The sequence below is a fragment of the Musa acuminata genome, chromosome BXJ1-9 (assembly GCF_036884655.1).
Source record: "Musa acuminata AAA Group cultivar baxijiao chromosome BXJ1-9, Cavendish_Baxijiao_AAA, whole genome shotgun sequence".
NCBI lineage: Eukaryota > Viridiplantae > Streptophyta > Magnoliopsida > Zingiberales > Musaceae > Musa > Musa acuminata.
Window position 1 is genome coordinate 9,921,582 of NC_088335.1, and position 23,871 is coordinate 9,945,452.

General features: G+C 36.8%; 1 protein-coding gene and 1 pseudogene across 1 annotated transcript; both read left to right on the forward strand.

Annotated features, from left to right (window-relative positions):
- Positions 1-1,318: 1,318 nt before the first annotated feature.
- On the forward strand, positions 1,319-16,547 carry LOC135593121 (synaptonemal complex protein ZEP1-like). The gene is made up of 19 exons (XM_065082947.1): positions 1,319-1,638; positions 1,738-1,787; positions 3,242-3,449; positions 3,533-3,658; positions 5,030-5,128; positions 5,406-6,082; positions 6,162-6,410; positions 6,478-6,606; positions 6,667-6,735; positions 6,816-6,926; positions 11,459-11,566; positions 11,649-11,759; positions 11,828-11,914; positions 12,296-12,385; positions 12,472-12,570; positions 13,311-13,394; positions 13,489-13,560; positions 14,142-14,243; positions 16,410-16,547. The coding sequence occupies exons 1-18, from the start codon at positions 1,497-1,499 to the stop codon at positions 14,238-14,240; spliced, it is 2,610 nt and encodes an 869-aa protein (XP_064939019.1). The 5' UTR covers positions 1,319-1,496; the 3' UTR covers positions 14,241-14,243; positions 16,410-16,547.
- Positions 16,548-17,605: 1,058 nt separating this feature from the next.
- LOC135594532 (sugar transport protein MST1-like) lies at positions 17,606-18,946 on the forward strand (annotated as a pseudogene).
- Positions 18,947-23,871: the final 4,925 nt, after the last annotated feature.

The following is a 23,871-nucleotide window of genomic DNA, read 5'->3' on the forward strand; positions in this document are numbered from 1 at the left end:
GTTCAGCACGTGGTACCCGTGATCCAGGGACGTGAGCCGGGAGGACCGCACGGGCGCTGACTGGTGGGTCCGACAAAAGCCCACGTCGGCCCCAACTAGTCACGACCGGGGTGAGAAAGTGGGCCTTGGAAGCGAGGGTGCAAGAAAGCTTGTGGGAGGCCGATAACACTTTGCTTGGCGGCCAGCGGCTGCCGATCTTTAGAAGCCGGACGGGTCAATAAAGGTCGAACGACCAAGTCGGTCGCTCACCCAGCTGGGCGGGATCCTGTTTCTACTTATTTCTATTTGCTGGTATTCTGTGGGGACCACTTTTTTCTGAGCTGGGAGGATCGCGCGGTCGCTGACTGCTGGGTCCCCAACGACCGGGGTGAGAAAGTGGGTCTCGTCAGCGAGGGTGTAAAAAAGCTTGAAAGAGTCGCACTGTGTGACCCGTAATTAAACACCTCAATTTTCGGATTATATCAATACTCATCGTCATTTATAATACTAATCAATTTTATGCATATGTTCAATGATCAGAAGAACTGCAGCATAATGTAATCAAAACCGAATGACTATATTTAAAACATCACTTTACTCAAGAGAGTCAAACTTGGATCTTAAACTGGATCGAAATTGGCAATAATGTAATCAACTAATCATATGCAGATCTCAAAATCAACCACAGTTTTCAATTGCTGATTTGAGTATAAAAGATACATAATAAGTTTATAGTTCTCATCATAATAGATCATTAAATATGTCAAATTGAAATTAACAAAGATTAGCTAACGAGGGTATATATATATAAATTTATATTTATGGGGCAAACACTAAATCACTTAGTTTGAAGAGTTTGCCTTATAGTTTTAATCAAGTCAGCTTAATTCTTCGGGCTAATTATAGATTATATTATATAATTAGTTATTTTAATATTTTGATATTTATATTTTTAAAATTGTACTACTTATGAAACATTTGATATCGTGTTTTAACAAAAAAAATTCTTTTTAATTTTAAATATTATGAATTTTTTTTTAATCTTGTATAGGAATCTTAATGTTTTATTTTTATAAATATAAACATTTTAATATAATTTTTGAAAGTATAGAGACTGAGATGTAAAAAATAACTAATTATAAAGAATAATATATAATTAGTTCTAATGAAAGGGTTAATAATAATTACTACTAAAGAACGTCATTGAAATAAGTAAATGCAACAGGACTTATACGCAAGATTGGGTTTCACCCTCTCCTGGCGCCGAACCAATTTAAAACGGTGTCTCTTCTTCCTCTCCCCTTAATCGCTCTTCCTCGGACGCTCAACATATCGAGCTTGTCGACTCCGCCAAGGCGATTCCCATACGACGAGCTCGGATCATCTCGCTTTTAGAGTTCCTCCTCAATCCCCTTCCGTCGATTCTTTGAGGCTAAATCCCGGGTTCCCTGTCCTCGATTGACGGCGATGACCTGACATCTTAGGGTTTCTCTGGGATATTTTCTTGCGGATTCCCGATGAAGAAGAATTTGTTCGATCATCTGAAATCCTTGAGTGGGTCGCTTGCTGGACCCCCGAGGGTTGCACCGCTCCCCGTTGCGAGGGTTTCCTCGGATTCGAACTCTTACGGTAGCTTTGTGAATTTGAAGCTTACTGCAGGTTGGTGTTCTTCTTGCGAAATCCTCGTTACATGTTGGTATTTTTCCTGAAAGATACTACTTCCCGAGACTTGTTATGCCGATGTGTTTTTAATTTCAGAGAAGTTGGTCAAGGAACAAGCTTCTTTGAAAACTGATCTGGAATTGGCGGTACATCACACTCTGCTTTCTTTGATTTGCCATTTGTTATTGCTTTGTAGTTGATTAATTCTCGTTCCCACTAAATTAGTAATTCTAGTCTTTTTTCTAGCTGCTATTAGAATCCCTTTGTTCTTCTTATAGTGTGCTTATGCACGTGAAACCCCATAAGAGCAGTACAATTGATTTACTCATTGTACAAATTCGGTATGTTTATAAAATCAACAAATCCTTTTTTCATATGGGTAAAACTATATTTAAAACTTTAATAATTTTACTACTGAAAATGGGAACAGTGGCAAAGGGTTGCATTATTTGAATGCAAGGATAGACCGGTAGAAACTTCATCAAGCCAACATGTATTTTTATTTTGCACGCTATTAGAATATATATTATATCATAGTATATTCGTGAGTTTAAATTGTTTAGGCACTTAGCTAGATGGATATGAAAGTGGATGCCACAACCTCTTGAGGAATATAATTTAATTTACTGATTCTCTAATATTGTGTCAGCAATTACAAGTTGTTTAGTACTTAATTTTAAGAACGAAGAAACCATAATTACAAGTTATTGGTTTTGAAGCTATTTGTAATACTGCACTTTTGATTCTCTGCTTTTGCCATTTTGTTTTCCCCTTATATTACTGTCTTTTCCTTTAAATTTTAATTAGAGATGCCACAGCTGCATCATAAGTGATCTCCTTTTTGGCCTTTTTTTCCTGATCCGGGGTTTGTGTTTTATTGATATCAAATTATAAATCATAGTATAATAATTTCACATCTATTCTCTCTTAAAACTAGTAGAGGCTTGTTAAAAACAACTGAGATTTTTACACTACTAAATTCCTTGAGAACAGTCCCTGCTCTCAGTCTCACTCTTTCATCTCTAGTACATGTCTTTTGACTGATTAAGGGTCAGATTTGCCACACTGTGGTGAGTTAGTTCTCATAAAGCAGTATTATGACTTGTGATGTACTTATTGAATGGCATTGTGGACCATGGCCTCTAATCATGTATGACCTTCTGGTAAAATACAATGTCTAATATGTTGTAAAAGGTGCCTTGATCCCTTTTGAAGTGCAATCGACACTGAGGATCAAAATTACCAGACTTTTCACTGTTTGCATTTTTTTTGCTCGGAGATGATTCAGGTAATACAATTTCTCATTATTTTATTTATTCATAAACTAGAAATGTTTTATAAAGCTTATTATAAGATTGCTCGTAATTTCATCTTGGTCAAATGGTAAGCGAACTTGAGATTGAATTTGTATCACCTTTTCCTTTTTTGCGTTTAGTGTTTCTTTTGTGATATATGCATGCTTGTAGTTTGCTAGGAGCTGGTGTAAATAACACAAAGTCTGGCTTAGTGTAATTATTGAGGAATATAATTGTGCTAGAAAATATTGCATTGAAAATTTTGGTGATTTTGGCTTACATAGTCATGTAATGTATATTTCAAGCAAACAAAGCTGAAAAAGGCAACAGAGCACATACAAGTGTTAGAGACCAAATTACAACAAGCAGTCAATGAAAAAGCTAAGCTTAAAGTAAAGCAAACAGAAGATACAAAGCTCTGGAAGGGATTGGGTTCAAAGCTCTCTTCAACTAAGACAATGTGCGATCAGCTAACAGAAACTCTGCAGCGGCTGGCTGATCAGACTTGTGCAGGTGTTGACTGGGTTGCTGATCTTATATTCGCATATCTATCTTAGTATTTCCATCTAATTTGCTTGGACTTTTCCTTCTAACAGCTGAAGAAGACAAGAAAATCTTTGAAGAAAAGCTTGATAATAATTTGAAAGCTCTTGATCAATTTGAGCTTCTTTTTAATGATTTATCAACAAAATTAGAGAATGCAAGTAATACAATCAACAATGGTAAGTCATGTGAAATCAATTTGTTATGAATGTCACGATATGTTGAATGTAATTTTTAAGCATTTTACAAACCATTTCTTCACATCCTCTGCAATTTAGTTCCTTTAGTGCTATTTATAAAAGGGCATAACTCTCTACATACTGGAATATATATATGTATATGTGTGTATATATATATATATGTAATTAAGGCCGTGTGTGTGTGTATATATATATATGTATACATATATATATGTATACATACATTTTTGTATATATATACATATATATACATAAATACATACATATACATATATACATACATATACATATGTATATATAAATAAATATGTATATATATATGTATGTATGTATGTATATGTGTATGTATATATATATGTATACATATGTGTATGTATGTATATATATCTGTATATATATATACATGTATGTATATACATACATACATGTATATATACATACATACATATACATATACATACATATGTACACATATATATATATATATATATATATATATATATATGTATATGTATATATATATATATATATATATATATGTATGTATATATACACACACACACACATGCAACTGAAACTCTATCTCCACGTAAAGCTTTAGACTTAAACACAGGCAATTGTACTTGCAACTGAAACTCGAACTCGGCTTGTAGCAAAAAGAAGGAAGGGAATATAAGGTAGTCATTTAGACCGCATGTTCTACTTTCTACTACATATAAGTAATATAAGTGAGTAATAGAGCAAGGAAGTATAATATAAGGTAGTCTTACTTTTTTCTATGCTAAAGAATACAACTACTTCATTCTTTTCCTCAGGTACGTGTAGTCATAAAGCAGGTACGTAATTTCGAGCATTAGAAAGGATCTTGAAACACCTTTCGAATATATATATATATATACATATATATATATATATACATATATATATGTATGTATATATATATATATATATATATATATATATATATATGTATGTATATATACATACATATACATATATATAAATATATATACATATATACATACATATACATATATATATATATATGTATGTATATATATATATATTTATGTATGTATATATATATATATGTATGTATATATATATATATGTATGTATATATATATATATATATGTATATATATATATATATACATACATACATATATATATACATACATATATATATACATACATATATATATACATACATATATATATATATATATATATATATATATATATATATATATATATATATATATCCATGAATATCTGGGACTTGTAACTTTATCATCATTTGCCATTTACTACTACATCATGTGAATTCTAATATGTGTTCTTTCACAGATAAACAAGAGATTTTGGAGCTTAGGCATGAGAAAGAAGAAGCGGAGAAATGTTTCAGGAATCACTGTTATGCAACAGACAATGCAATGAAGGAAAAAGGTACTTTTCAGGATTATATTGTCAAATTAAAAATTTTAATGTGGCTATGGTGGTATGCTGATTTAAGTATGCCCAGCTTTATGATTTGCAACAGAATAGAATACTTATCCTTAACTGGATATTTGAGGTCATCTAAATTTTGGTGCTCGAAACATACTTGAATATACTTTGTGGGGTTATAAATTTAAAATTAGCCTCTTAGTATCTTGAATATTCTTGCCTTTTCTTGTTGAGGCATGGTCAGATGAATGAATTTATTTTTCATCATTGCTTGTAGATGCTGTCATCAAAGAATTAAATGAGATTATTGAAGACAAAAAGGCAAACTTGCAGTCTCTTGATTCTCAACTGCAGGAGACACAGCATGAGTTGAGTCTAAAAGAAGATACTTGCAAATCTTTAAGAGCAAGCATTATTAACTTGGAAAATGAAAACAGTTCTCTCCAGAGATCCAATAGAAATCTTGCACAGGAAATAGAAAAATCATGTCAACATCTTAAAGAGCTTGAAAATTCATTTAGTGGTTTAGCGGCTATGATGGTTGAACTACATAATGAGAGTGCAGCTCTTGAAAAACACATTTATATGTTATTTTCTTCACTTGAGGTTTACTATGATATGGTTCAGAAGCAGAAGGAGCTGACCTGTTGGTCTGCTCAGCACAAGTATGATCAACTCCATGAGCAATTTAAACATTGCACGATAGAGAATGATGCTATCAAGTTGGAAAAACAAGAGCAAAAGGACAAAATCTTGGAGCTGCAGAAAGCCCAAGAATTCATTATGGTACAACATGCAGATGAGTGCCGATTGGCAGAAGAAAAAGTTCGAATTTTGGAATCTGAAATCAAGGATCTTCTTTCTAAAAAGAATGATTCAGACAAATTGACTATAGAATTTGAGGAGAAAGTTAAAGATCTATCAGAATCTCATGCCATATCTGAGGCTCAAGTGGTAAAACTTGACATTTCGTGTGGTAGTGATTGTAGGCTGTTGTATAACTTATCCTAATGTGGGTCTTTGAACATTACAGAAATCTCTGTCAGATAAAATTTCCAGTTTAGAGAGTGAGAATCATAACTTACTGGATAAGCTGCAGTTGGTGTCACTGGAAGGAGCTAAGGAGGCAGAAGCCCTGCAGAATGAGATTTCTATGCATCACCAGACTATTCAGTCAATTGAAAATCATCTCAGCCAGCTTAAATATGCGCTAAATGAGAAGGAACAGCTTCTTACTAGTTCTATGGAGAGAGAAAAGCAATTGGAAGAGGAAAAATCTGAGGTACTAAAGATTGTTGTCCAGACTATATAAGTGTTTAAGGAATATTTATGGACTATTCACAGTTCAGGTTCAAGCATTGCTGGCTGCAGCTGAAGCCAAACTCAGGGAAGCAAAAAGACAGTATGATTTGATGCTTGAAGGCAAACAGCTGGAGCTATCAAAGCATCTGAAGGAACTATCTCAGAAAAATGACCAGGTATGCTTTTTACTGGTCTTTCATGTTGTCTAGACTATCATTAAACTGTCAGTTTCGTAGGCAATTAATGATATCCAGAGGAAGTACGAGATGGAAAAGTTGGACATTGTTAGTACTGAAAAAGAAAAGGTACGTTTTATTTTCTTTGCTATATCTATATGAAATTAACTTTTGGAGATCATTCATCTCTATGGTTGCTGAAATTTTAGACAGAGAAAATTATAAAGGAAATAGAAAAAGGATGTGATGTAAAAATTGCAGAAAACAAAGAACAAGCCAAGCAATGCTTGATGCGTGTCAAGGAGGAACATGGTAAAATGGTATGTTTTTTCATATCATTAAATTTCAGTAGGTTTTGTTTAAAATTTGGATTGCTGATAAGATTATGTATATGAGAAACTATCATCTTAAACTTCCTCTTCTATAATGCTTCCTTCAGTAGGCCAATCTGGAAAGATTGACATACATAAAGAAGTGACACCACTGAGTTATGAACAAGTGACAGCTGAAAACAAATTCACTCTTACATTAAAACTTGTAGAAAATGATGCTATTTGCCATGCAGAATTGAGTCCTTGATAATGCCATTGTATTGTCTCATCCAGATGAACTTTGAACGTCTTCCAGGCGTAATTCCCAGAAATTTTGCATATGTCTTGGTTATTGGATATTGCCATTTCTTGTGAATAAACTCCATATGCAAAAGTTCAATGGATTGTTGATCTTTTCTAATGCATAATTTCTTATACATGTAGCTCATTTATTATTAAAATGTAGTCATATGCTAAGCAGAAGTATAAATCACGGAAGTCCTTGTCTCTTGTCATTTGTAGCTCATACATGTAGCTCATCTGCTGGATCAATGAATAAGCTTAAATTTATGGTCTTAGTCTTGTGTTTAGGAGAACTTATAAGTAAAAAACCTACTAGCTTTACAAATTGCTGTATGTTTCAGGATTATAAATATGATCTGCATAATTAAGCTATAATTAATAAATTTAGGATTAGGGTAACAACAACCTTCTTGATCTTGGACATTAGTCCTTGGGGTCCTTTAGTATTTTAATTGTGTACCAAAACTTAGTATTAATAAAAATTACCTGAATTCTTGAAACAACATAACAAATGGAGGTCATTGGAGATGAAAATTTAAAATGAGAAAACAGAATTAAACCCAGAATCATGATTGGTTGGTGCTGCTGAGAATTCATGGAAGTTTTGTATATAAGTTAAGATTTAGGCAATTAGTTAACTGAGTAGTAGCCTTTAAATAGTTATTCTTATTGAGGATTCTTGAAAGACAATGTCAAATATTTAAGTCTATGTATTACATTTAGCATCCAGAGCATCATCCCAAGCATCTTGGTGTTTATTAATTGTATTTTGGAAATCTGGGTCAAGCAGAAAGAGCACCAATTAAGTGGAGATAGTGATTGGAATTATGAGAGGTTCACAGGATAAGTCAATGGTTGGAATATGCTTCACTTTGGTCATTATGATTTTGGAAGAACTTGTTGGAAGAACTTGTAAATTGATAGAACAATACAAGACTTCTGATTTTGCACCCTCGGGAAACTTAAGAGACAAATATTGATAGAACAATATTCTTGAGATCTTAATTGGAAATCCTTGTCATGGAGGCACTATTGCTCTATGGTTTGTTAATGTCTTATATTTCCTTGGTTTGTCTTATTTAAGAATGCTTGTGATTGTATGACCACTTTTGCTATGGTTATCAACATGCTAGTTATGGTCAATTCAGTGAGCTATGATATGAATTACCAAGGTTCGTCTTACCAGTCCGAACCAGTATTTTGGCCAATCGACGGTAAGATATGTACCACTATGTATCGACATATTGTGTGTCGGTAAGGCGGGGCATACTGATAGCACAAAAAAATGATAAAAAATAATTCCAAAATTTTTTGAAGAATTACAAAAAGTTAGATTAGGGTTTTTAAGTTAGAAATAATATAATTTAGTATAATTTTAGTAAAAAAAATCTAAATTAGGAAAGAATAGTGACACATATCTTTTTCGGACTTTAAGAAGTAGCTTTGTGGTACATTCCATATGTTATTTCGTTGATATTGAATTATCTATAAATAAATAATTTGAATTATTAGATTATTTGTTAAATAACTTAAACTTTAAGATTCAAATGAATCAAGTAATCGATCGATGGATGTACCTGGTTTTACCACTAAAAAGAACGACGAGACTTCATGGGTGATGGATCAGGGTTCTTGATTCTATGTATCTGTATGTTAATTTGATATGTTTATCAGACTCAATCTTAAATTGATCTCACAACATAGTATACTGAAACATCGTATGTCAACGATGCATCAATGTGATGATCGTTGTAGTTTGATCATCGTGAACCACACGTGTCCGAGGTAGCTCTTGAGGTAAGTACGATTGTGGCATATATCAGTGTGAAGCATGGAGAATGTTGGAACTTCTACTTTCGCCACTGATTTGCTATTATGTATCATAAGATCGATCACCATACTGCTACTCAGAGAAGAATGACCAATTATCACGTTGAGTTCCATGATATGAATCTTGGGTGGCATGCGTAAAATACCACTCCTCGATCCATGCACCACCCTTAAATCATTTAGACGGGACCATTGACTCCTCGACGTCATTGCCATCGTCGGTTGAAGTTTTGTTGTCCACATCACTATCATGTCTTTAGACTGAGCAGGTTGTTGAATGCAATTGAGAAGTTGCCTACATACCATTGATCAAAGTTATTCCTCTAATTTAGATGTTAATCCTCCATAATTAGCCTCCCAAGTTTGATCCAATTTACAAATCGTAGCTTTGTGAAGTTTTAAGAGAGTGCAAATGTGAGAATGTGAGAAAGAAGTTAGTGAAAACAAGATTGAAAGAGTATAAGAGTTTAAAAGAGTAAAAGAGTGTAAAAGAGGGGGAGGAAAGGGTTTAAAAACCCTTTCAAATGGATCTAACCATTGGAAAGGGTCAGATTTGAGTCGTCTATAGGTAATAATCAAATTTTGATCGTTACTGAGCGGTACATGCTCGTATTGAGCGATACATAGCCTTTTAGTATATACCACCCGGTACAAGGTGATCTACGTATCGGTCCCCTATTGGATCGGTATGTACCGCCTGTACTAGGTGGTATACTACAGTATGGCAAACCCTGTAAATCATATTATTTATTAGATGTTTAGTACTTGATCTGACACAAGAATGTCCCTTCTCTCCACATCTATTATCTCATCTCTCTCTCCCCTTAAGGAATTGGAATGCAATTTACTATCATTGGTCAGATCAGCCTAGTACCTTAATTGAGTTGCTTGAGTTTTGTTTTTGCATTTTGTTGCTATTTCTCAAGGAAGAAGAATATTTAATACACAAAATGGCAGTTCACCCGTGTTCATTTTTAATTTGCTTAATCTTCACAAGTATGGAATGTTAAGATTTTGATGTTGAGTAATTAAGTTATGTTGTCAAGCAAAGTTTCTGATGATGTAGTTGTTCTATACATGGTTTCTGAAATCTTCTTCAAACCTGTGGGAAAGATAGTTCTTAATTTACGTCAGTCAGGAAATTAGTGTCTTCTGATCATCTATAGCATTCAGGACTTTGAAGACTGTTTTGATATGAAAATAGATATAGTTGTTTCTTTTTTTCATTCGCTTTTGATGTTGTAATTTTAATTTTTTACTTCACAAGCTTGTAACATTAAGATTGTGATGCTGATTGAATAGATTCTTTTGCCAAGCAAAGTTTCTATTAATGTAATTGTTCTAAAGATGTGGATTCTGAAATCTATTAATGATATGAAAACAGAAATAACAAAATGGCAGTTCAAAAGATACAACAAAATGTCAGTTCACCTACGTAATGTTCATTTTAATTTACTTAACTAATCTTCACAAGCATGCAATGTTAAGATTGTGATGGTGATTTTTCAAGTTTTGTTGTCAAGCAAAGTTTCTACTAGTGCTTTTTTTTTAGATGTAGCTTCTGAAATCTTATTTGGTTTTCAACAGGAATGGGTAGTTTTAACTCTCATCTGTCAGGAAGCCAATGGCTTCTTGTCATCAATAGCACTGAGGACTTTCAAGACTATTTTGATATGAATTTAGATGTAGTTGTTTATTTTCTTATTCTCTTTGGAAGTTGCATTTTTACCGTTCAGCTCTAGCAGATGTTTGCAATATTTTAACAAGTGGGACCAATAGTAGTCAGCAAGGTGTCACATTGCATGTGTGATTTGTCTATGCAGCAACATCTCATACTGTGGTTTCATTTGAAATATAAAAAATTTGGTTTAAGATAGTATATAATTTTAGAAATATTCAATTGATAGTTTGTCAGTAAGGAACTGATTCTGTAGTTATTTAAAAATGTTCTAGTGATAACTTAAGTAGTAAAATAAAGTGGAAGAGATAAAAAAATTCATGGATATTATTAGATGATACAAGAAGATGCATGAACTGCATATGCTAGCTAACAACCTAGGACTACCTGCTGCATCTTTAACATGTTATCATAGATGTGGTCGCATTAACTGCTTAATATTATAACTGTTGGAAGTTACTGGCCATCCTATTATTGCTTTATATTATGCTTTCCAACAATCCATTTAAATCATCTCAAGATATGTGGTTTTTTATGATCTAAAATAAGATACATCAACAAGTTTAACCTCATTGATCCATATTAAACTTAATAATGCACATAAAGCTTTTTGAAGTATTTCACTATGATTTTTATAACTTCCGTAAATCTTTTCTGATTTTAATTTTTCCAAAAATACTGCATCTTTTCCTATTAATTAATTTTGTTCGGCCTTTGGTTGCATTATCAGATTATACAAATCAAGCAAAATTACGAGGAGAAGGAATCAAGTCTCTTGCTCCATCATAAGGAAGAGCTGAAAAGGGTTCAGCTTCAGGCCGAAAATGAAATGAGAGAGGTATTTACAAGTTAGGCTTAATTTACTTGGTATCAAAGAACCATGTCTAGATTGTAACAGCCTGAAATCTTAATTGATGTAGAAAACATCTTCATTGAGGAAAGAACATGAAATTCAAGTTAAATCATTGACACTTCAGCATGAAGATGAGTGTAGAAAACTACAGGAGGAATTAGAGCTGCAGAAGACAAAGGTATTAAGGATTCCAGAATTTGGTAATCAATGACTGGTTCTAATATCTCACTTTTTTATCTCATTCAGGAGGAAAAGCAGAAAGCTCTATTGCAATTGCAGTGGAAAGTAATGGGCGAAAATCAACAAGTTGACCAAGAAGTGAACTCTAAGAAGGTTTTCTATATCAGAAGTGATTTGCTTGCAATCATATTGCTTGTCATATCGGTTTATTCTATGCTATGAAAATTAGTCATAATTGCTTAGTCCATACTCTTCTTTTATTATTGGTTTATCTTTCAGTGGATTTTCTTTTTTTGAAAATCATAGGCATTCATCCAAATAAGGTGAGATTTATGTTTCATTCTACAGCTTTTTTATCTAGGATATCTCTTTACTTATGTATGAATATCATTCTACATGCTTCCTTAGGTGTCTTAGATCATGCCTTTCTGAAATAAATGATATTAATATTTTAAAATGTGACTCAAATTACCATTGGTTAATGATTATATGTACTTCATATTCCCATAGTAGCATTTGGAAAAATTGTTTCAGGAATTCTCTGTTTCATCAATAAAGATGAGGGAACCGTATAGTAGAAGAAAACACAAACTTACATTAACGAGTCCCGAAAGCAGAAGGAAGGTAGTCAGCCATGATGTTGCTGTTTGACGAAGAGTTGTTGGTGTTTCTTAATGTTGATTTTTTTTTTAATTTTGGATGTTATGCAGAATTTGAGTTTGTCAGGAATTATGCGGACACCCATGGTGAGCATAATGAAAAAAGTAGAGGATGGAAGTCCACAAAATATTCCCAATCACAGAAAGAAGGTAGTGTATCTTTCCTATTCTAGGCCTCTAATCGTAAGTATTCTCTTGATGAACTTGTTCTTCCAACAATCATTGAGGGGGTCTTGTCCTCATGTCCATCACTTGGAAAAAACTGCCACATAGACCACTTGTATGGCTGCTTTAGATGTGGCTGCCATTTAACATCTAGGCAGATGCCTAAGCAGCTGGGCAGCACCTACCTCCAAGGCAAGCAGTTTAATATGGCTGTTTGGCCAAAAATGTCTAGCATGTTCTTCTAAATTCACTGTTATATTATGACAAATATATTGGTTTTATGATCTGCACTCTTCACCTCAAGGCAATCAAGCCCTAGTTTCCTCTCGAAAAAGTGAAAAGAGTGGATGGTGGAAAGAGAAGTAAATGTTGGCATTTTCACCTTTCCCTTTCCATCTTTTCTTCTTTTCCCTTTCCCTGCTATGCTTTCTTTTCTCTACTTTTGTTATCATGCAATTGAGTCTGTACTGCAAAAGCGGTCTTGTGTGGCTTGGTGCCTAAACAGTAGGTAACATCTTCTCCACCATCTGCCACCTTCAGTTTTCTAAGACATTATTCTTGCCAATTACTTTTTTTATTAGTATCTGAAAGAATGATGTTGTCAGTAGTACAACATTTCACTTCAATTTTGGCTTTTCCTGAGGCAAACTTTTATGGCATTTTACTTTTTAGTTTTGTTAATCATGCATTGAGCTGACTGCGGGTAGATGTGTCTACTTATGAAGGTAACACGCCATGAATATGAAATTGAGACTTCAAATGGAACTATTACAAAGCGCAGAAAGACAAAGAGCACTGTCATGTTTGGTGTAAATATAAACTCACCTGACAACTTATTTTGAAGATCACAATGTCTAAATGGATTATGCTAAAGAAATCCATCTTTTTTTCTGCTGCATTCAGGAGCCAAATACTCAGAAAACATTACACACCCAGACCCCTATTACCAGCAATGATGTGACAAATATCAGGAAGGTACTGTTTCTCTTCCTAAAACTTTGACCATTTGTCTCCTCCTAAAAATGTACATAAATTAGTTTTTTCTGGTCTATTGGCTAATGGATTATGAAATTTACTATTACCTCTCTTATATATAATTGAACAGTTCTTTACTCATTCGAATGTTGATTTCTATCATTTTATAAGGAACACCTCTGTTTTCATGCTGCATTAGTTCATGTGAGTGATGTATCCAAAGTTCTATTATCTAGCAGTTCTAGCTGCGTCTAAATTTTGATTATGGTAAATGATATCATCCTGTAGTCATGTGGATCAGTCTGAGGTTTTGAAGTGTCTATGAGCTCTTACAACTCGGCTTGTACCTGTGTTCTATGCCTTTTGTTGCTATCAAACATTCAAATACCAATTATCTGCTAGGTCTTAGGTGCATATTGCAAGTAGCAAGGAAGGGCTTATTTAGTCATGATTTTTCCTTAACTTGATACTCACTAATCACTATAATGGCAAGCTGATGAATTTGGTGCCATAAATGTTATCACTTTCTAATGCTGCTGTTCAGTATTACTCTGGTGATAATGTAATCTTTTCTTGCATAGGTAAGTGGAGGAAACCATCCACATCCAGCAAATATCGGTGATTTGTTCTCAGAGGGTTCTTTGAATCCTTACGCTGATGATCCTTATGCATTTGACTAAAAGGTATATCTGTTCCATTGATGATTCTAATTTATCACTGCATCAATGCTATTTGAAATTCTTATATTGCATTGAAATTTATTACCGAGTAAAAGGTTACTGCATCTGCACATTTCTTATCATCTTAATTAATAAATGCAATAGACGATTGAGGTAAGAACCATAATTTCAGTAGGACCAGTTGTTAGCTCTACTTATATGTACTACATTTTCTGATAATACTATGACTTTCCTTTTCCCTCGGGAGGACACATACCTTCAAGAAAAAGACTAGAATGTGTGGATGTAAGAAAATTTTCAAGGCTGGCAATAGTTTTTTTTTTTTAATGCTAAAGACAAATAATAAAGATGTAATTCTAGTACATAATAAGTAACAAATATTCTATAGAGGCAAGAAATTTTAAAAAAATAAACCAAAAGAGCACAGCTATATAAGTAGAAGGTGAATAAGTCGGACATTAATCACAACTTGTCAAGCTACCTATCTCCATTCTTTAAAAAAATGTGGATGTATATGAGACAGGGAGTGTGTACTTTTAATTGATTCTTTATTTCTAGCAATGACCTTGTGTTATGTGCTGGCCGAAAAATTAGTCATGTCATCATTAAGATTGGTTCTCAGATAGCATAATCTTGGATAGTAAATTTAGATATTTCAAATTTCTCAAGTAGTAATAACTAGCTTCAATTAACTCCAAAGAATTTTAGTTTCTGGTACCATGCTCGAGTTGCCTTATTTCTAAAACATGGTTTTGTTGGTGACTCAAAATTTTCCCTTGTAATGAAACAGAACTTCATGTATTCTATATTGAAATAGGAAAGGAAGACAGAGGGAATATAGCATATATCAAATCTATTCTGAAATTAAAAGAAATCATTTTCATGAATTCTTTGCCCAACAGATCTTGTTTATGATCATAAGTGGAACATTTGAAATTGAACTCTGACAAAGTCAGGGCAGCATGAGGCTGAATGAAAAAAGATTGAGCATTAATCTAATGTCATGTTTTCTAGTCAATATTAAACTTTAACATGGAGCTTCACTATCCTCGTAGAACCAAACTTATTACATAATTGCAAGAGCAAACTATAGTAGTATGCTTATATTAATTACAGTAGATTTTTTTTGTTTTATCTATCTCATTTCTTTTTTTGAAATATTCTTAATACTTTTTGGCTGTAAGCTGCATTTAATCTCTTCTCCTTCCCCTCTAAGAGTAATTGTTTTGTTGGTTATTGACAGATGGTTTTATGCATCTTGGTCAAATTCCTTAAACTTAGTTTGGTATTGGCCAGACTATATAACATGTTAGATTGGCTATCACAAGTTTAATGTCATCTTCATAAATGGCTATATTAGACTACATCCTTAGTTCAGCCTCTATCACATAGGTCAACAGTAGCAATAGCTGATGATGATGGTAATTACAAACGGGGAACCTTTAAAATAGCAGAAAGTGGAAAAATAACAGTAAATAAGAATAATGTTATTTTGACCTTAAACTTGGTCAAATTCCTTAAACTTAGTTTGGTATTGGCCAGACTATATAACATGTTAGATTGGCTATCACAAGTTTAATGTCATCTTCATAAATGGCTATATTAGACTACATCCTTAGTTCAGCCTCTATCACATAGGTCAACAGTAGCAATAGCTGATGATGATGGTAATTACAAACGGGGAACCTTTAAAATAGCAGAAAGTGGAAAAATAACAGTAAATAAGAATAATGTTATTTTGACCTTACAAGAATGATGAAACAGTCTAGTTTATGCTATCAATGTTATTTGGATGGTGGTACTGAATGACTTGCATGGCAGAATCATATTCCTTCTTGTTACCTCCTCCCTTTTGTCTTTACCTTTCTTTTTTTCTGAAAGTACAGTTTGTTTTGTAGCCTGGTATTATGTAAAAGCTTTATGATATTTGCATTCTAGTATGAGACCACGTTTATCTTGTCAGAAAAGATATTTCTTTCTTCTAATTTTTTTTTCCTTTCAAACAAGGGCAGGAAAGACATTTACTGATTAATGGCTTGGGAAATTTAAACATGTATCATCCTGTTGTTTATACAAACGAGAACTCAATTATTCCCACCCAATCTGATATTTTGGACCACCCTTTTCGGTCAACTTACTTTGTACTAAATTTATGTCCCGATTTTGCAGTTCACATCCAAGACATTTTTACCTTGCTCTGATGCTTATGATGCCAAAATCATTGAATTGGGGTTTGGATGAAGTGTTAACAATATGTCAATGCACTTCACAAGAGTGCTACCAAATACACAGATTGCTGGCTCCATCGTACGACTGCTTCCTTGTATTCGGTACGTTTGATCTTCACCAGTCTCTTCATTTAGACCTTCTCTGCTCAAGAATTCTATACATGCCAAATGACTGCAAGCTGAATTCACATGCTACCATCGTAGCTAAGCCTCGAGCTTAATACTGTCTCCTTCACTCAGAACTAAACTGGAATACCTAGTAAGCGCCCATTACCATCTCAAACACCACAAGATGATATGGTGTATCACCCTTCTTTGATCACTTTAGACAACATAGAAAAGTTACCTGCAGCAGAAAAGGGAAGAGTTTATATGTTGAGTTTTCCGATTACATTACCTTTCCCATGTTACTCGGGTCTGTGAAAAATAGAAATTGAAATTTCCGCTTATCTTTTAATATAAATAAAGTATATTCTAATTATGTTATACTCATATTTTCATAAGCCAGATAAGACTACAAAAAGGTTTCTTGTCAGTTTTTATACTGACTGCGAATGGTATATATATATATATATATATATATATATATATATATATATATATATATATATATATATATATATATATATATATATATATATATATATATACATACATACATACATGTATGTATATATATAGGAAATGTTTTCCTTATCTTGTCACAATTCGCTTGTACAAGGGTCACTTTTGTAAAAAAAATGAAACAATAAATAATACAGAGAAAAACACAAAACCATACGAGCCATCGAAATTAAGTCCGCGCCGGGACCCCAAGTCGACGTCAAATCATTCGAGTCGTTGCTCTCCGATCAAAGAACCTTTCCGAAAGAATTGGATGCCCACAGAATTCATTAACAGATTCGGAAGGAAGTGAGGAAGAGACGACGAAAGCGGTTAGGGTTCCGAGAGAAAAGCTGGCTCGTTGGCCCCTCAATCGCCCCCGTCTCTCTTCGCTGTCCTTCTAGAAGATAGATTGTTTGCTTCGCATCGGCCGCAGTAGTAGTATTTCAAAGTGAGAGCCGAAGCGATCACTCAATCCTACGGCGTCGTCTGCTTCGTTCATGTGAGTTGTAATCTTGAGGAGAGAAGAAGACAATGGCCGGATGAGGTTTCATCTGCGACAGCCCGAGACAGGTTCACGGTGGAAGGTTGACAGCACCTGTGATAATCACATCCATTATGGCGGCATTTGGAGATGTAATCTTTGGCTATGACTTGGCACGGAAGCAGTATTTTCGTGGCACATGATGCCACGAATTGCTAATTATGCTGTTATATGAAGGTGGCATTACGGCTATGGAGTCGTTTCTTCAACCCTTCTTCCCCGACATAATGAGGAAGATGGCCGACGCCAAGCGGGACGAGTACTGCGTATATGACAGCCAAATCCTCACGGCCTTCACTTCGTCCTTGTACGTCTGCCGGTTGGCCGCATCACTTGTCCCCGGCCGCCTCACCAGGGTCGTCGGACGCCGAGCGGTCATGCTGTTGATGGAGATTTTTTCCTCGTCGGCGCAGCCGTCGACGCCGCCGCCGCCGTGAACGTTGAGATTCTCATCGTAGGCCGTCTGCTGCTGGGTGTTGGCATCGGCTTCACCAACCAGGAGGGCGCGTTCGGGAGGATACTGCGCCGCCGGTACCAGCCGTATCTGGTGATGGCGGTGGCGATCCCGATGTTGCAGTAGCGGACGGGGATCGTCGTGGTCGCGTTCTTCTCGCCCGTTTTGTTCCGTACGGTGGGGTTCGGAAGCGACGCCGCTCTGATGAACGCCGTCATCCTTGTGGTCGTCAGCGTCACGTCGGTCCTCGTGTCCACCTTCCTGGTCGACCGCTGCGGCCGTAAACTCCTGTTCATCGTGGGCGGAGCCCTCATGATCCTCTGTCAGCTATACTACGCGTCACCCTCTCTCTCTCTCTCTCTCTCTCTCTCTCTCTCTCTCTCTCGCTGTTTACTCTGTTGTATCCCTTGTTGCTTGGTGACTGGAGGTGGCCATGGCCTGGATTCTGGGAACCTAGACAGGCTCCGACGGACAGGCGGCCTTGCCGAGGGGCTACGCGGTGGCGGTCCTGATGCCGATGTGCTTGTTGTCCGCTGCCTAAGGCTTCTCATGGGGGCCGCTGAACTGGATCATCCCCACGGAGGTCTTGCCCGTGGAGATCCGGTCGGCGGGACAGAGCATCGACGTGGCCGCCAACCTCTGCGTCACCTTCGTCCAGAGACGGTCCTTCCTCGCCATGCTGTGCCGCTTCAAGCACGGCACCTTCGCCTACTTCTCCGCCTGGGTCGCCATCATGACGGCCTTCATCGTCGTCTTCCTGTCGGAGACCAAAGGGGTTCCCCTGGAGTCGATGGACGACCTCTGGCGTTGCCACTGGTACTGGCGGCGGTTCCTCGTCGACGGGAGAAAGCAAGATATGAAGCCACCTCAACCATGAGCTCCATGTTGTGTCGCAGCCTTTGGGAGTCTCGTATTACGTTCCCTCCCAATCGCCAAACAAAAGCTTGTACAGTAGGAGATATATTAGGCAGAAAAGAAATAAGAAGAGAAGTAAAATAATTATTTTTCTTGGTGAAGAGATGCCCGAAATTTTTTATCTTTATTTATATATAGGTCCCGTATTTTCCCAATTAATTGATTATGACCACTCATTAGAACTTTTTACTCTTATCTTTGACACAAAATATAAGTGAGTCAACTACAATATCATCAAGCTAATATTTTAAATATAAAAAATTTGCATGAGCATAAGTTTTTTTTTTTTGGAAATATGTCATTTTATCCATTTATCACAAATTTATAAGATAATGAATTGGAAAATAAAATAAAGAAATATGTAGATTAAAATGAGACAAGAAAAAAACTTAATATATGTGAAGGAGAATGATATTTGTTGATATTGATGTGAGAGAGAATTTTTCAGTGTTGGGATGAAATAATTTGAATAAAAACAAGCAAGTATTTTGTTTCCATGCATGCTTGGATTTATTATTTTGTCCAAAGAAAATTAAATTAAATTACTTTCAAGGGCGAAATTAAACTAAGCCTTGAGGGTTTTTTTTCCCAAAAAAAAGCTTGTAAATCGTTTTTAGAAAAAGGGGAAGAAATAGGGAGAGAATAAAGAAACTTATTTCTTGGGTAAAGAAATACAAGTTTTTTTTTTTCTTGTGCCACATGATTGGGTCAATCAGAACTCAATAAGGAGACCCTAATAAACCAAAATTACTACGTCAACATGATAGAATATTTTTATAAATAGTTCTTGTTTGAGGATTTTTTCTTCTACTGTTCTATAAATAGAAGTCTCTCATGGTTTTGAATCCAATATTTTATTTTTGATCCTCTTATGGCATTATTGGACATGTATTGCATACTAGAGAATCATCCTTTTTAAGGAGTAGTGAAATTAAACTACCATGGATCTCTTTCTGATGTTGTTGTCTCTGCCTACCGGCAGATCCCATTTCATATCTAAGATTCGAGCAGTATCTGATGAGGCATCAGACAGAATCCACATACGTCTTCTTCTTCTTCCCCATCTACTGACATATATGGCATCCCACACATCGGGCATGGCGGGATAAGGTAGTGGAAAGATATCGATCCCTTCCGTGACTGCCATCCGCATGCAGCCACCATGAACCACCTTCCTTTCTGGAAGACATGACTGCTTTCAGTGAAGCCTTAAGTACGTGCGTGGGACTCGAAGGCATCGATTCCACCTGCTCACTAAGCGATCTAAAACCAGTATTAGGGTTTGCTCCTCAAGTAGGAGAGTATGTCACGTGGTCTTAAAACTCCTCCCTATTGTTGCTTGAGTGGGATCACCATCGTTGGATAAAGGACGAGGGGTGATCACGATATCAATGTCACGTGTTAATTGGAGTGGTACTGAAGAGTGAATAGTGGGTTAGATTATTTGTGAAGCTTGATGACTATTCATAAATCTAAAATTTTAATAATCTTTATCAACTTTAGAAAGTTGGTCAAAAATTTCTTTGTCTTTCATTAAAACAATCTATTCTAATGGCGGAAACGAATATCAAACCCTCATATCTTGTCTCGCAGCTTATGATATACAACACCTCAAGTCACCCCCCTCGTACTCCCCAATTAGTTGATTCTGCTGAACGCAAGCATCGACATATAGTTGAAACCAGTCTCACACTTCTACATCAGGTATCCATGCCATCAACTTTTTGGTCAGTAGTCTTTCAAACTACAATCTATCTCATTAATCGTATGCTCACTCTAGTCCTCCACTACCAATCACCATTTGAAAAACTATTCCATTAGCTTCTAAACCTTTAAAAACTCAAAAATTTTTGTTGTTTATGTTATCAACGGCTACGTCCTTACACCTTACATAAGCTAACATCATGATCTAAGCCTTACATTTTTATAGGATATTCTCTTGAACATAACGCTTTACATTGCTACGAATCCTAAACTAAAAAAGTCTTTATATCATGTCATGTTATTTTTGTGGAATCTTATTTTTCTTTTCAAAATCATGAGTATCCTACCATGCAAGCTACTTCGACAAACATACATCACTGGAATATCTCTCCGGTCCCATCACACGAACCTCTCACATCACCATCTAGTCCTTACCCTCAAGATCCACACACTCATCTAGTTCAACAGCTCCTCACTCCCTGCTTCATAGGTTTCTCCTATTGATGAAGCAATACCCTTGGCAACATCGCTATTGGCTTCATCTTCTCCTAGACCTCATGATATTGAAGTGCTGCAGCCGGTGTCAATGACTCACCACCAGCTATACCAAATATATAACATACCACTTCCATAGCCCTTAGTCATCCAATGGCAACATGCTCCAAAAGTGACATTTTTAAACAGCGTCAAGTCCTTGACCTACATACTATAGCGAACTCTTCTCCTAAGGCTAGTGAACCTACCATAATTACTCAAGCTTAAAAATCTCCTCATTGGTATAAAGTCATGTGTGAAGAATATGATGCTCTTCTCCATAACTCTACATTGACCCTAGTATCTTTTCATCACACACAAAACATCATTGGGTGTAAATGAATCTTTCAAATTAAGCAGAATCCAAACGGATCCGTTGCTAGATATAAAGCACGTCTAGTAGCCAAAGAGTTTCATCAACTGACTTTACAGAGATATTTAGTCTCGTTGTTAAACCCACAATAATCTGACTTATCCTGAGTTTGACCACCTCAAAAGGCTAGCACATACGATGTTAATAATGTTTTTTTATATGGGACTATAACTAAAGATGTCTTTATGCAGTAACTGTTGAATCTCGTATTTTGATGATGAAACTACTTGATATATGTTTATGATTTAATCTGCGTTTTGAGTAACGCAGGATGCTTCGATCAGGATGAGACAATTAAAGCAGTAACATCATGTTGTGCCAGAGGAACATGTCAGAAGATTGGACGTCGGGCCGGTGGATCGGTCGACATATCGACAGAAGGCTTCGGGCCGTGGACTCGGGCATCGAGCCAAGAAGAGCGGGTATTGTGCCAAGGATATCGGAGTTGCGGAGCCAACTGGCCGATTGGGCAATAGGCCGCAGGAAAGGACGATGCGCCGAAGAATCGGACGAAGCGTCGAGGGACCAATGACATGCCGGACAACTTGGTTAATTGCTTAGGATTAATTGTCTCGATCGAAGTTTTTGTTTTACATGTGCAGGATTAACTACGATGAAAGTAAGACATGCAGCAGGAGTTGCGCCGGAGTCATGACAATGATCATGTTGGGAGTTCGAGAGCTCGACGGAAGTTCGGACAGTCGTCGGAGGTTCTGCGGGAACAAATCCGAGAAGTCCAGAAGCTTGCCAAAGGAGCTCGTCGGAACTTGCCAAGTGGATCGTCGCAGTCCAGGAGTTTGCCGGAAGTCCGCAGGAGCATCACCGAGGGTTCATCGGATGATCGACGGAAGTTCGCCGGAAACTCGTCGGAAGAAGCGAGTGACGCACCGAAGCAAGCTGCAGAATATGTCTTAGGAAATAATCGTAGTTAGCACTTTGATTAAGTTAGAAATGGGAGGTGATCCCATTAGCTTAATCCTGGGGCAATTGGGCCCCTGAAGAACTCAAATTGGGTCGAATGGTTCAACCCATTCGGACCCAAGAAGCTGTGGGAGGTGCAACCGCCCAGGCAGGGAGGTGCCACCGCCCAGGCTAAGTCTCCCAGCGAGACTGGGAGGTGCAACCGCTCCAGCCAGGCGGTGCAACCGCCCAGGGCTCAGTCTCCAAGCGAGACTGGGCGGTGCAACCTCCTCTGTCAAGCGGTAGCACCGCCTGAGCTCAAGTTTCGAGCTCTGCCTGGTGATGCAATCACCGAGCTCAGTCTTCGAGCTCTGGAAGAGAAGTACGACCTCTCTGGCCAGGAGATGCACAGCCTAAGCTCAGTCTTCGAGCTCTGGCAGAGAGGTGCAACCACCTCTGGCAAAGAGGTGCAACCACCTCTGGCAGAAAGGGGCGATCACCTCTGGCAGAGAAGAGAAACTTCTCTGGTCAGGAGATGCACCGCCTGAGCTCGGTCTTCGAGCTATGGCAGGAAGGTGCAACCACCCCTGACAGAGAAGGTGCAACCGTCTGAGCTCAGTCTTCGAGCTCTGCCAGGCGGTGCCACCTCTCCAGTCGAGAGGTGCAACCGCCTGAGCTCAGACTTCGAGCTCTGCCAGGCGGTGCCACCTCTCCAGTCAAGAGGTGCAACCGCCTGATCCCGGAATTTCGGGATTTGATCGTTTTGAGCTCGAAATTTGAATTGGGTTGGGGCCTATAAATACCCCACCCATTCAGCACTGAAAAGAGAGAGACCCACACCGAAATCTTGATCTTTTCTGTGATTCTAAGAGCTCAAAAGTGTTGTAAAGCCTTTAAGTCTCCTCCTTCTGTTCTTCAAGTTTTCAGTTGTAAAGTGAGGAGAGAAAGGTCTGTAAAGGTTGTCTCCTGAGCCTGTTAAAAGGAGAGAAACTGTAAAAGGGCAGTTTGGCCTTCGCCCATTGAAGGAAGGCCCCTAGTTGACGTCGGCAACCTCGTCGGTGGAGGAAGCCAAAAGTGGAGTAGGTCAAGGCTGACCGAACCACTCTAAATCTCTGAACTGTCTTCGGTGCTTTTACGAACAAGGTTCTGTGCAGTTTACGTTTACGTCTTTTGATTTCATTTACAACTGCAAACTGTCTTCTGCGCTTTTATGAACAAGGTTCTGTGCAGTTTACGTTTACGTCTTGATTTCATTTAGAACTGCAAACTGTCATCTGCGTTTAGACGCAAACTGCGTTTAGACGTAAACTGCGCTTAGACGCAAACCGCGTTTAGACGCAAACTGCGTTTAGACGTAAACTGCGTTTAGACGTAAA